This window comes from Canis lupus, chromosome X, assembly GCF_048164855.1.
Source record: "Canis lupus baileyi chromosome X, mCanLup2.hap1, whole genome shotgun sequence".
In the NCBI taxonomy this organism is placed as follows: Eukaryota; Metazoa; Chordata; class Mammalia; order Carnivora; family Canidae; genus Canis; species Canis lupus.
Genome location: NC_132876.1, coordinates 16775181 through 16787641, shown reverse-complemented (window position 1 = coordinate 16787641; position 12461 = coordinate 16775181). Strand labels below are relative to the sequence as shown.

Here is a 12461-nt window from a genome sequence, read left to right as displayed (position 1 = left end):
TAAATTGGGGTACAATATGATGGCTATTATCTCAATCCACCCCAGCCCAGCCTCCCTAGATGCATGTCTGTGTCTTATCCAGGCACCTATTTGTATCTAGGAAGGATTTTCATGGTGGCAAAGGGAATGAGATCCTGACCCCCTCTTGCTAACACAGCCTTCTGAGATCCAAAGGCATGAGCAACATCTAATGGCCTGGGATAGTCCCAATGGCCACTGACTCTAGCACAACCTTAATCCCTAACTACAGGTAAGACCCTCATCTTCAGGGGCTGCCAGAAGTGCTTGAGGTAAGGGACGTCACAAGAAGCTAAAGATCCTGTGTGAACAAGTATGTGTAGGAGCCAGAGAAATTTGGTTTTCTTGCTTATTTTTTCCTTACATTCTCTCTCTCATTAAGTTCTTTGAGGACAAGTGCTGAGTTCTGTTAATCTTCATATCTCCCCAAAGTATGAGCACTAGCCCTGGCAGAATGCTGCAGGGCAGAGTGTGATAATGCCCACTGGGGCAGCAGCTATGTGGGCAGAGCAGACTCATTCCCAGCATGGGTGAGACTGCCCCAATCCACCATCCCTGGGGCTAAAAATGTCTTCCTCAGCTCTATCTCTTGAAGGCATCTAGCCTTACTATTTGCTCATTTTTTAGCTTATTTGAGGTGAGGTATAATTTATCTACCATGAATTCATCCATTATAAGTGTAGAGTTTGAGTTTTAATAAAGTTACACAGTCATGCAACTATTATCACACTACATCATGTCAGAACATTTCCATTATCCCTAAACTTTTCCCTTGTGCTCCTTAGCAGTCACCCTTACTCCAACCTCCAAACCCAGGTGAGCACTGATGTGCTTTACATGACTAGCGTTTGGCCTTTTCTAGAAATTTCATATTAAGGGATCATACAGAGGATGTGGTGTCTTTCACTGCATATGTTTGAGATTCATCCATGTTGTAACATGTACCGTGGCCAGTCTGAACTCATAAAAATCTAGTGTTAATACACAGGAAAACCAGCCTTCTCAAGTTATTCCAGTCATGCAGTGAGACTGAGAGGGAAATCACAAAAATGCATTTAATCATTTGTGTCTCAAACATGAGAGACTCCTAACCCTGGGAAACGAACTAGGGGTGGTGGAAGGGGTGGTGGAAGGGGAGGTAGGCGGAGGGTGGGGGTGACTGGGTGACAGGCACTGAGGGGGGCACTTGATGGGATGAGCACTGAGTGTTATTCTATATGTTGACAAATTGAACACCAATTAAAAAAAATAATTTGTGTCTCTAATAATCCGCGATTTTCAATTTTGCAAGTCATTATTCTTATCTGGAACAATTCCTACTGCAAATTATAGATTGTGAAAGGGATTCATATTGCTAATGAAATAGACACACAATGCTAATGTCTGTATGTCACTTAAAAAATAGTAAAATTGATAACCAATGACCTGGATTTAAAAAGCGGTTTGTTGTTTTTTATTGCTGAGTAGTATTCCACTATATGCAGAAGTCCCATTTTGTTTACCCAATTGCTAACTGATGGACATTTAGGTTGGTTCCAGTTTGTTTTTGTGAATAATGCTTCCATGTGCCCTTGCATACAAGTTTTTGGGTGGACATAGGTGTTCATTTCTCTTGGGTGGATACATAAGAGTGGCTCTGTGGGGCCACATGGTAAGTGTATGGTTTCTATTGATCTGAAGCACCATGGGATCAATTTGTAGGAGGCTGGCACAAAGCCCTGTGGGAACGGGACATATAATTCGGGGTATGCAAGAGAATTTTAGGAAAGGGGGAATTACTGAGAAGAGAGGTAGAAATGCATTAAGAGATAGTGTCATTTACTTCATAATTTATACCTCAGTACTCAGGAAGTCTAAACATTTTATCTGATGTCAAACTGCCTCAATCTATCATAATTGTGGAACTCCATGCAAACCATAGCATACACTAGCGGGCATGTGTGGGTGGTTAGGTACAGTGATCAGGGCAACAATAAAAGCACCTAAATCTGAACAGCCTACACGGCTGTCCACTTTTAGGAAGCCATTAAGTTTAATTATGACAAGAATTAGCTTTAACCAAAAAATTCCACTTAAGAGAGTTAATTAGAATTTCTACTCTTTGTAGAGCCTACCATTGCATGGTTAGTTTTTATTCTGTCTGGTCTCTGCTGAGTTCATTCTGAATAGCAGTTTCCTCTTGAAATATGAAACTAATATGAAATATGAAATTTGAAGCAAGAAGTTGCGAAGGAGAACAGAGAACTGTGACAACAAGAGTCACTATTACATAGATCCAAATATGCCTACAAGTCAAATTGTTTCCTCTCACAATTGATCTAGCCCAGTTAGTTAGTAACAAATCCATCCTGTTTTCCAGCATGACTAGTTTTTGAAAGGGAACTTCTGTAATTAGAGACTTATAGATTGATAATTCTGATTTTTTCATTCATTTGTCAGTTCTCAAATATACAAAATGTGTTCGAGTAGTAGGCACAAAATTTAACCACTTCATCTTTCTCCTGTTGGAAAGATCACCTTAAGCCCCTTGAGTGACTTGGAAATGGGGCTTACCAGGGACTGAGAGATATAGGCAAGATTCGTGAAGTATTCATCACATCACACAATTCCCTTGCCTTTAATGAAGACCCACAGAAATATCTCTTTGATCTCAGTATCAGGAAAGGCCATGATTCTCTTGAACAGCTGGATTATTCTTATCCTGCATTAGCGGTTCTCAGAATGTAGTCCCTGACCAGCAGCATTAGTATCCCCTAGGAACTTGCTAGAAATGCAAATGTTTGGGGCTCCTGTATGGCTCAGTCAGTACAGCATGCAACTCCTGATCTTGGGGTTGTGAGTTTGAGCCCCACATTGGGTGTAGAGCTTACTTAAAAAAATTGGGGGAGTGCCTGGCTGGCTCAGTGGTAGAGCATGACAGTCGATCTCAGGGTTTGAGTTCAACCCACATTGGGTGTAGAGATTACTTAAAAATAAAATCTTACGGCAGCCTGGGTGGCTCAGTGGTTTAGCACTGCCTTCAGCCCAGGATATAATCCTGGAGACCCAGGATCGAGTTCCGTGTCGGGCTCCCTGCATGGAGCCTACTTCTTCCTCTGCCTGTGTCTCTGCCTCTCTCTCTCTCTCTGTGTGTGTGTGTGTGTTTCTCATTAATAAATAAATACATAAAATATATTTTTAAAATCTTACCAAAAAATCAGCAGGGGCACCTGGGTGGCTCAGTGGTTGAGCATCTGCCTTTGGCTCAGGGCATTATCCTGGGGTCCTGGGATCCCGTCCTGCATCAGGCTTCCTGTGGGGACCCTGCTTCTCCCTCTGCCTGTGTCTCTGCCTCTCTGTGTGTCTCTCATGAATAAATAAATAAACCTTTAAATAACAACAATAAAGAAATGCAAATGTTGGGGCCCCACCCCAGACCTACCCAAATTAAAACTCCAGAGGTGAGATCCAGTAATATGCTTTGATAAGCCTTCGGAGTGATTCAGACACAAGCCAAACTTTGGGAACCATTCACTGATGACTGAGAACGTTGATGCCAAATCTACAACCTCTCTCCAGCAACAGCCCTCTCATTCCTTTCCTCCACCACCTCAGAGGCAGAAAAGTGCTCTGCAGCCCCCTTAGAGGCCCAGCTCCTTGGAGATTTAAAAAAGATTTTAGCAACACTAACTGAAGGGACCAAATCAGGAGACCCAACTTCAGAAAACTGGCAATTTATTTGTTCACTATCCAACACTTACCTGGTTAAAAGGCTACATTAGGATCATATTACAATTGCTCAATCTCTAAGGAGTCATTGGTTTTGAGAAACTGGGATGCTAATACTGACCATTTATGCACCAAATATGAACAACAAAGGATTCCATCCTTCTCTCTAGGCTAAGTGCCCTGCAACTTTAACTAGGAATAATTAACTAGGCATTGCTATGCTTTGTGGATGAGTTATAAGGTAAAGTAAGTAGATAGAGAGGCAGATGCACATGAATCATCTATCATCGTTTACTTGCTAGTCTGGAAACCCCTTGTCCTTTGGTTAACAGAACATGCAGAAATACAGAGTCTCTGATGCCAAATGAGCAAATATGGCTCATTGTCAGGAACTAAATGTTGCTCTGCTCTTGTCACTGATTTTCAACCTTTCAGAATTCAAAGAGAACCCGTTTCACCTCAGCTCTGCTACTGAGTACTTGTGTGACCTTGCATGAGATACTTGCCCTCTCTGAACCTCATTTTTGCATCTGAGAAAAATAGATTTGCTTTCAGCATCTCTGAGTTCACTGCCATCTCCAATATTCTGGAATTCTGGAATTCTAGAGATCCAAGAACACCACTGCTCCAGCAGTGCCCCAACACCACTACTATCTTCTGCCCAGGAGGAGCAGGGAAAAAGAAAGGCACGCTTGTGGCTGCAGCCTTATGAAAGCATGCCCTGAGATCTTTGGAATTCAGATAATTTTGGAACTCATACGCAAGAGTTTGTTTCTTACGAAACAATGCTGTGTGGCCATCAGCCGAGGTGTGAATTGGAAGATACTGTTTGCTCTTTGCTACATGACACACAGGAATCCCAGAGAGATTTTATCATTGGCTTGTGAGAACAAGATATGAACTGTATATAGAGCTGTTTTCTGTAGAGATGATCTTAAAGAGCCAGCCCAGTGCATGAAATTATGTGTGTGTATACTTAAAAGCTAAGGGAGTTGGGTTTATCCAAATACTTCCCCTCCCCATTCCCATCAGAAAAAGGTTTTATGGCTGAGTAATTCAAGCTGTAGGGGTAGTTTTATAAAGGGTGGAGGGATGGGTGTGATTTTGGGGGGGGGCTCAATTTAACCAGATAATTGATTCACTTCATCCCATTCACTTTCCCTGTAGAATTTATTGCACGTACTCTGTCAGGTAGAAAGAGCAATCCTTGCTTGCTCCTCCTGTTCACTGGCTAGCCAAATACTTTGCTGTTTTTCATTTCACTTCCCAGACTAACTCTGATATGGACATATTTATTAAAAATTCACTACATAGAGAGATCATCCTTTGAATTTCATCATTTTTGGGAGTTCTTCGCAGGTTATTATTAAATGCCTTCAGACTGCTGGCCTTCCAGTCCCAAGCAATCCCTCACCCCACAGACACACACGAAATCACATACCTACATCCTCCTTAACAAGGGGCCTTTCAGGTTCCCTGGGTGGCGCAGCGGTTTGGCGCCTGCCTTTGGCCCAGGGTGTGATCCTGGAGACCCGGGATCGAATCCCACATCGGGCTCCCGGTGCATGGAGCCTGCTTCTCCCTCTGCCTGTGTCTCTGCCCCTCTCTCTCTCTCTCTCTGTGTGACTATCGTAAAAATTTTAAAAAAAAGAACAAATTCATTGCTTAAAAAAAACCTTTACTTAAAAAAAAAAAAAAAACAAGGGGCTTTTCTTGCTGCTACTAAGGTGATTGCTTTCCTTTTCTTCTTTCTCCACTTGATGTAAACATCATCTACATGCCCGTCCTCTCTGGAGTCACCTGCCACATTCCTTCATTGGAAAAGAATGACTTTCATCCTTAAAAAAATATATTTATTTATTTGAGAGAGAGAGCAGGAGCAGGAGGAGAGATAGAGGGAGAGGCATGGGAAGAGGCAGAAGCAGACTCCCTGCTGAGCAGGGAGCCCAATATGGGGCTCATTCCCAGGACCCTGAGATCAGGACCTGAGCTGAAGGCAGACACTCAACTGACCAAGCCACCCAGGTGCCCCGAATGGCTTTCATCCTTACAAGTCCTTTTGTGTCAGGACCTCTGAGCAGGGTCCTGTATTATTTTGCTTTGGAACAGAACATGTTCATTTTAACCATTTATGAGGAGAGAAACCCTCAACAGCATTTTAAAAATGCATATGGCATTGAAACTATCAAATAGTAAAAAAAAAAAAAAAAAAAACTGCTTGATTAGGACATTCAGAGACAAAGCAACTGGTGGTTTGCCTGGATTTTCTTGTCTCTTAAAAGGTTGCTGTGCTCTTCTGCAGCATGGCCCCGGTAACGTGCACAGAGTGGGGAATTACTGTGTGTCAGAGCTAGGTGATAAGCCTAGGGTCACCTGCATTATTCCTCCTTGGAAGTGACATCAGCCCCGTCAAAGTGTGAATGATTTGTTGCTTCAGCGCCTTTCCAATATTAAATCTAGAGAAGTGGATTCAAGTTTGTGCTTCAGGGGACACACTTACTTATTTATCATGTAAAAGAAAATGCATTAGACCATCTTCTGATTGCAGAGACATGAATGAGTTCTGGGGAAAAAAACGGACAAGACCTATACAGATTTTCGTGGCCAGACAAGGAAACAGGGTGATTCTACTAAACATTAAGTGTTATTTTATAATAACTAGTTATTGATAAGATTCCCCAACAGGGGAAGAACAAGCAACTGCAGAGCATTTCCCAAACCCCCCTCCCTGTGTCACGGAAACGCCAATAAAACTCCTCCACCTCCCACCCTTCAATGCCAGGATCGGTAAGCATTTAGCCAAGCATGCTGGGAGACACAGAACAACTGAAGGAAAGGAGGATCCGGGCGTCTTGAATTTGCTTGCCATTCTGCTCTGTTCTACCATCTCGTTACTAGACGTAGGCATTAGACGTGACAATCAACTACATTTAAACTGCGAAGAAGAAATATTAAAGGCAGTCTTCAGAAGAAATGTCTCAAAGACAGCCTCAGTCACCTAATGAGACTTTAATTCCAATCACAAATGACACAGAATCATCAAGCTCTCTCGTTCCTAATGATACCACAAATAAAGGACGGACCGGAGACAACTCTCCAGGAATAGAAGCTTTGTGTGCCATCTACATCACTTATGCTGTGATCATTTCTGTGGGGATCCTTGGAAATGCTATTCTCATCAAAGTCTTTTTCAAGACCAAATCCATGCAAACAGTTCCAAATATTTTCATCACCAGCTTGGCTTTTGGGGATCTTTTACTTCTGCTAACTTGTGTGCCAGTGGATGCAACCCACTACCTTGCAGAAGGATGGCTGTTCGGGAGAATTGGCTGTAAGGTGCTTTCTTTTATCCGGCTCACTTCTGTTGGTGTATCAGTGTTCACATTAACCATTCTCAGCGCTGACAGGTGGGTTTCTTTCCTCAGTTTTATTTGTCAGGATGTAAAATTAGGCAAAAGAGAGAGAGGAAAGCTTGTACTTAGCATTCACAGGCTACTATTCTGCTTTTCTTACAGTCTGCAACGTGGATGTAAGATTAGAAAATTGGAGGGGGGGCATTGAAAATAAAAGTTGGTGTAAGAATGTTAAAATTCCTGTGTTAGCATCGGAGGAAAGGCTGAAATTGTGTGTTTTAGGAATAATTTATTCTCTTTGAAGTATAATTGTTTGCTTGAAAGAATACGGAACAGTGTTTCCCCCCTCCCCGTTTATTTATTAAGTAAGTAAGGCAAACCGTTCCAGGTGTAAAAGAAAAACAATTCATGCTTTATACATTAGTGCAGCCTAGTGGTGCAATATTGTTAACATTAAAACATCAGCATAGGTGTGAAATTGACCACATATACGTTATTGTCCACGGAAGAATGGTAAAAAGATGCACGCATCCAATTTATTTGAAATTCATCAAATTAGCCAGTGGCAGAAAAACGATGAGGTTTTCGGCTGCCTGGTAACTCAGTGTAATGTCATCACTTAATTGTATTTGTTTTCTCCATAGGCATTCGGTGACAGTCTTGTTCCCGGAGAAATAAATTAATCCGGTTGACTTTTAGAGCTCTATGGATAGAGCGTGTGAGAACCTCTGGCAGTCCGTGTATTCAGGCTCTGTTAGGGTATTTTCGGTCTACGTACTGTGTTTTTCTGTGTTCCTAGTGTAGAATAACTGTGAAAGCAGGGGAGAAAATTGAGGCTCCAAATGTTAAAAGTGATGCTTTAAAAAGCCTGCTAGAAAAAAAAAAAAAAAAAAAAAAAAAAAAAGCCTGCTAGAAGCCTGTAACTAATCAATGCCTAGCAGTGCCAGAAGGAATTGCTTCTTCAGATTCTGGAATCTAAGAGGAGGAAAAGCTTTCCCTGTGTCTTTTATGGATTTTTGCTTTGACTGGCTTTATATTCTATCTGAGGGTAGATTTACTTAAAGGCTGTAGATTTTAAGGTTTGTTAGCATAAGGAGGCACCTTTGTACGGGCAAAGGGTGTCCGGTTTCACCCTTGCCTTGCTCTAAATCTACCCACAGATCAGCTTGGGCAACAAAGTAGCCCTTATGAACAGAGAAGAAATCAACCCTCTTCTCTTCACTGCACAAACTCTTGGAAATCTTTTCTGGGAAGGTTGACGACTGTTCACTCACGAAGGAAGGAGAATTAGGTTTAAAAGCAGTCACTTGTGCAAAAAGGAAGTCTTTTAGAACATGTAAGGTTCTACACAAGTAATGAATTACTCTCAATCATACCAAAAAATCATGCTGAAAAAAAATGCATTCGTCCTAAATAGAGGGTCTACACACAAAATTCTAAAATTGCAACTCTGAAATAGTTACTATTAGGGAATAGGAGAAAAGGATGATTAGCATAAATATAAAATATTGGGACGGATAATGTATTTGAAATCATAATAATATCAGTTGGTTGATGTTGTTGGTTATAGATATGTGGATAGGAGGCAGAAATGGATGACCACTAAGGTCATTTCTAACCCCAAGATTCTATAGTTTTGGTATTTATTTTGATTTTTTGCCTATGGTTGTGTGTTTCTAGATACAAGGCAGTTGTGAAGCCACTGGAGCGGCAGCCCTCCAATGCCATCCTGAAGACCTGTGCCAAAGCTGGCTGCGTCTGGATCGTGTCTATGCTAATTGCTCTACCTGAGGCTATATTTTCAAATGTGTATACTTTACAAGATCCCGACAAAAATATGACACTTGAAGCGTGTACCTCTTATCCTGTTTCTGAGAAGCTCATGCAAGAGATACATTCTCTGCTGTGTTTCTTAGTGTTCTATATTATTCCACTCTCGATTATCTCTGTCTATTATTCTCTAATTGCCAGGACTCTTTACAAAAGCACCCTGAACATACCTACTGAGGAACAGAGCCATGCTCGCAAGCAGGTATGTATTAATCAGGACTCATACATGAATTAATTAATTTATTTATTTTAAAGACTTGATTTATTCATTTGAGACAGAGGGATACAGAGAGAGAGAGAGAGAGAGAGAGAGAATGAGCAGGGGGAAAGGAAGAAGGAGGAGAAGCAGATTCCCCACTGAGCTGGGAACTCCAATGTGGGGCTCGATTCCAGGACCCTGAGATCATGACCCGAGATGAAGGCAGATGCTTAACCATCTGAGCCATCCTGGCGCCCCTCATGCATCAATTTAGAAATGAAATTTCTGCTTCACCTGTGAGCAATAAGTGCAATAGCAGTGCAGTATTTTTGTTAGGGTCACAGGCTCTGGAGTCTGTCAGCCCCAGGATTTCATTCTGGCTGTACCACATACTAACTGAGCAATCTTGGGCAAGTTACTTAACCTCTCTGAGCCTATTTCCTTATCTGTAAAATGAAGATGGAGACTGGGTGATATATATATAAAGTGCTCAACCTAGTTCCTGGAGCACAGTGAGCATTCAATACATGGTAGGACTGCTTTTGGTAGAAAAGGGACAGCTGAAGTTTGGGAGAAGTCAAAATTATTCATCCTGTGGAAGACTGAGGAACAGCACCCAAGGTGAGACTACGAAGGGAAGCATCTTTTGTTTTAGAAAGTGTAACAGAATGATAGAAAGACACGGGATGATAGAACTGGCAAGACGCCCTAACATTATTCAATGCAAACCACTTACACACAGAGGAGCAAACTGAGGGCTCAAGGGATAAAGTAAGTGCTGGTGGCAGAGAACACAGAGACTCACAGAAGCTTAAGACCATTGCAAGAGGGATCCCTGGGTGGCGCAGAGGTTTGGCGCCTGCCTTTGGCCCAGGGCGTGATCCTGGAGACCCGGGATCGAATCCCACATCGGGCTCCCGGTGCATGGAGCCTGCTTCTCCCTCTGCCTGTGTCTCTGCGCCTCTCTCTCTGTGACTATCATAAATAAATAAAAATTTAAAAAAAAAAAGACCATTGCAAGAGCCAGGTGTGCCCTCCTTCCAGAAATATGAACAGGATAAAAAGAATGTTGCCAAAATGTTCCATTTGATTAAACACACACACACACACACACACACAAGAGGGTTTCTATCTTTCTGGGGTGAGGAGGGAGATGGTTGCATTGGCCTCTTGACACACTGGTTTTTATTCCTTCACTATATGGTCAGAATTCCTATAGATCATAAACCATTTTTGGTACCGACTTGGCCACTTCCATGAACCCCGTAAGAACATTCTAACCTAGTCAGCCTCTGCTGGTGGAGAAAGCAGTTTTGTGTAGCCTCTATTTCTAATCAAATTAAAATTTCAAGAATTCCACAACACCGTTGAGGTAATTGGACACATCCTAGAGTCTCTCAAAACCAGGGCTGGGAGTCTCTGTATTAGAACTAATGAGACCAAGATCATGGTTTACCATGCCAATTAACTGGCTGTATTCTATAGGCACAGGCTGCCTTCCCACACCTTCCAAGCAAGCAGTTCTTTCACAAACGCATGCTCAAAGGGACTGCAGCCTGTTAACCGTAAATTTCTATGTAATCTAGAGAATGGCTCTTTAAAATCTCTGCCAGCTAAATGATTGTTTCTGTGGTCATTTTTCTCCTCCTCCCCACTTCTAGATTGAATCCCGGAAGAGAATTGCCAAAACCGTCCTGGTGCTGGTGGCTCTGTTTGCTCTCTGCTGGTTGCCGAATCACCTCTTGTATCTCTACCACTCATTCTCTTATCAAACCTACGTGGACCCCTCTGCCATTCATTTTATTGTCACCATTTTCTCTCGGGTTCTGGCTTTCAGCAATTCTTGCGTAAACCCCTTTGCTCTTTACTGGCTGAGCAAAACCTTCCAGCAGCATTTTAAAGCTCAGTTATTCTGTTGCAAGACAGAGCTGCCGGACCCTCCTCCCACCGATACCCCTCTTAACAACCTGGCTGTGATGGGAAGGGTCCCAGGCCCTGGAAGCTCACAGGTGTCTGAAATCAGTGTGACCTTGTTCACTGGGTGTAGTGTAAAGAAGGAAGATGACAGAGTCTAGCTTTTCAATTAAAAATGGTATTTTTCCTCCCAGCATGTGTATCCGACTCTGAGCTATGCGTAGGTGTATGGTGTCAGGATTTTTTTTTGTTTGTGAATTGTGCTGAAATCTTAGGAGTGAAAGATTCTTATAAAGTAAAAGACACACCATGATTCTTTGTCAACATACATTGTCATTGGGCTTTCTAAATAAAATGAAGCCCCACTAAGTGTAGAAAGACACGTTTGTATGTCAGTGAATCCTATGGGAGGTTGAATAGGAGAGAGAGTGAAATAAACAAGATGACACTGAAAAATCTTATTTGTTCGCATCACATCCATGTTTCTAATTTCTCCTATACTCCTGTGATTTTCGTAAAACTGTGTTTGCGTTTATTATGTGGTGTAAATCTAGAGATTATGCTTTGCATATGAAAAGGGGATCAAAAAGAGATAAAACTTCTCTTCTGCAGTTTTCTTAAGAAATTAAGCCCTAAAAAATAAACCTTCGCAGGGTTTTTTGACTGCTCTTTTCCATTAATCTCTATTCCATTATAAGAAAGCTCTGCAATTACAATGGAAATGTTTGGGGGTCAGCGAGTATAAAGTTCTGAGTAAGGATCTGAGGCAGGGTGTTTGGCTTACTGGGTCAACACTGACTTAATATAGTTCTACTCACGACTACTACTGATTGATAACTGAGCAAAGCTATCTTTAATAAATACTGTGACGAACTCGCCTTATTCATAGACAAAGTAGTCATATTTATTGTCATTTGAAGGCCCCAGAGAAGGACCTCCATTGAAAAAATCTGTGAAACTGCCAGTGTCTGAAATTCTTCCTTTAAGGAATTCATTTCTTTCTGGTAAGCAGTGCCCTCTTTCTAAAAAGTGGTGAAGTACCACATGAAATCCCTAACATCTGGGTGTGCAATTATTGCCAGGTCATCCTCCTGCTTGACTTCTTTAAACCTGATGGGTGCCTAAGTTCTGTGAGAGTGTGACCTAATTACTCTGCCCTTGGAAATCAGATGGAAGGTTATGATTTTCTATCCTCTGCTCCTACTTGCTAACTCTATAAGCTTAATAATTGTTATTTCAGACAAACTTTTGTCAATTGATGTGTCAAATATAGGTTTGTGGTCTTAGAAAATGTTTTCTTGGGGCAAATTAAAGTTTGGTACTATAGTTATATTTGTATTTCCAAAAACTCGATTTTGGAGTATGCTTTGGCAATTTTGAGCTTTCCTTAAATGGCTTGTGTAGTTGTGAATTTTCGCTAATGATGTGGCTCAAAAAGG

The 12461-nt window shown here is 41.7% G+C and overlaps 1 protein-coding gene across 1 annotated transcript; it reads left to right on the top strand.

Annotated features, from left to right (window-relative positions):
* Positions 1 to 6699: 6699 nt before the first annotated feature.
* On the top strand, positions 6700 to 11183 carry BRS3 (bombesin receptor subtype 3). Its single transcript, XM_072817130.1, has 3 exons — positions 6700 to 7133; positions 8760 to 9111; positions 10770 to 11183. The coding sequence occupies exons 1-3, from the start codon at positions 6700 to 6702 to the stop codon at positions 11181 to 11183; spliced, it is 1200 nt and encodes a 399-aa protein (XP_072673231.1).
* Positions 11184 to 12461: the final 1278 nt, after the last annotated feature.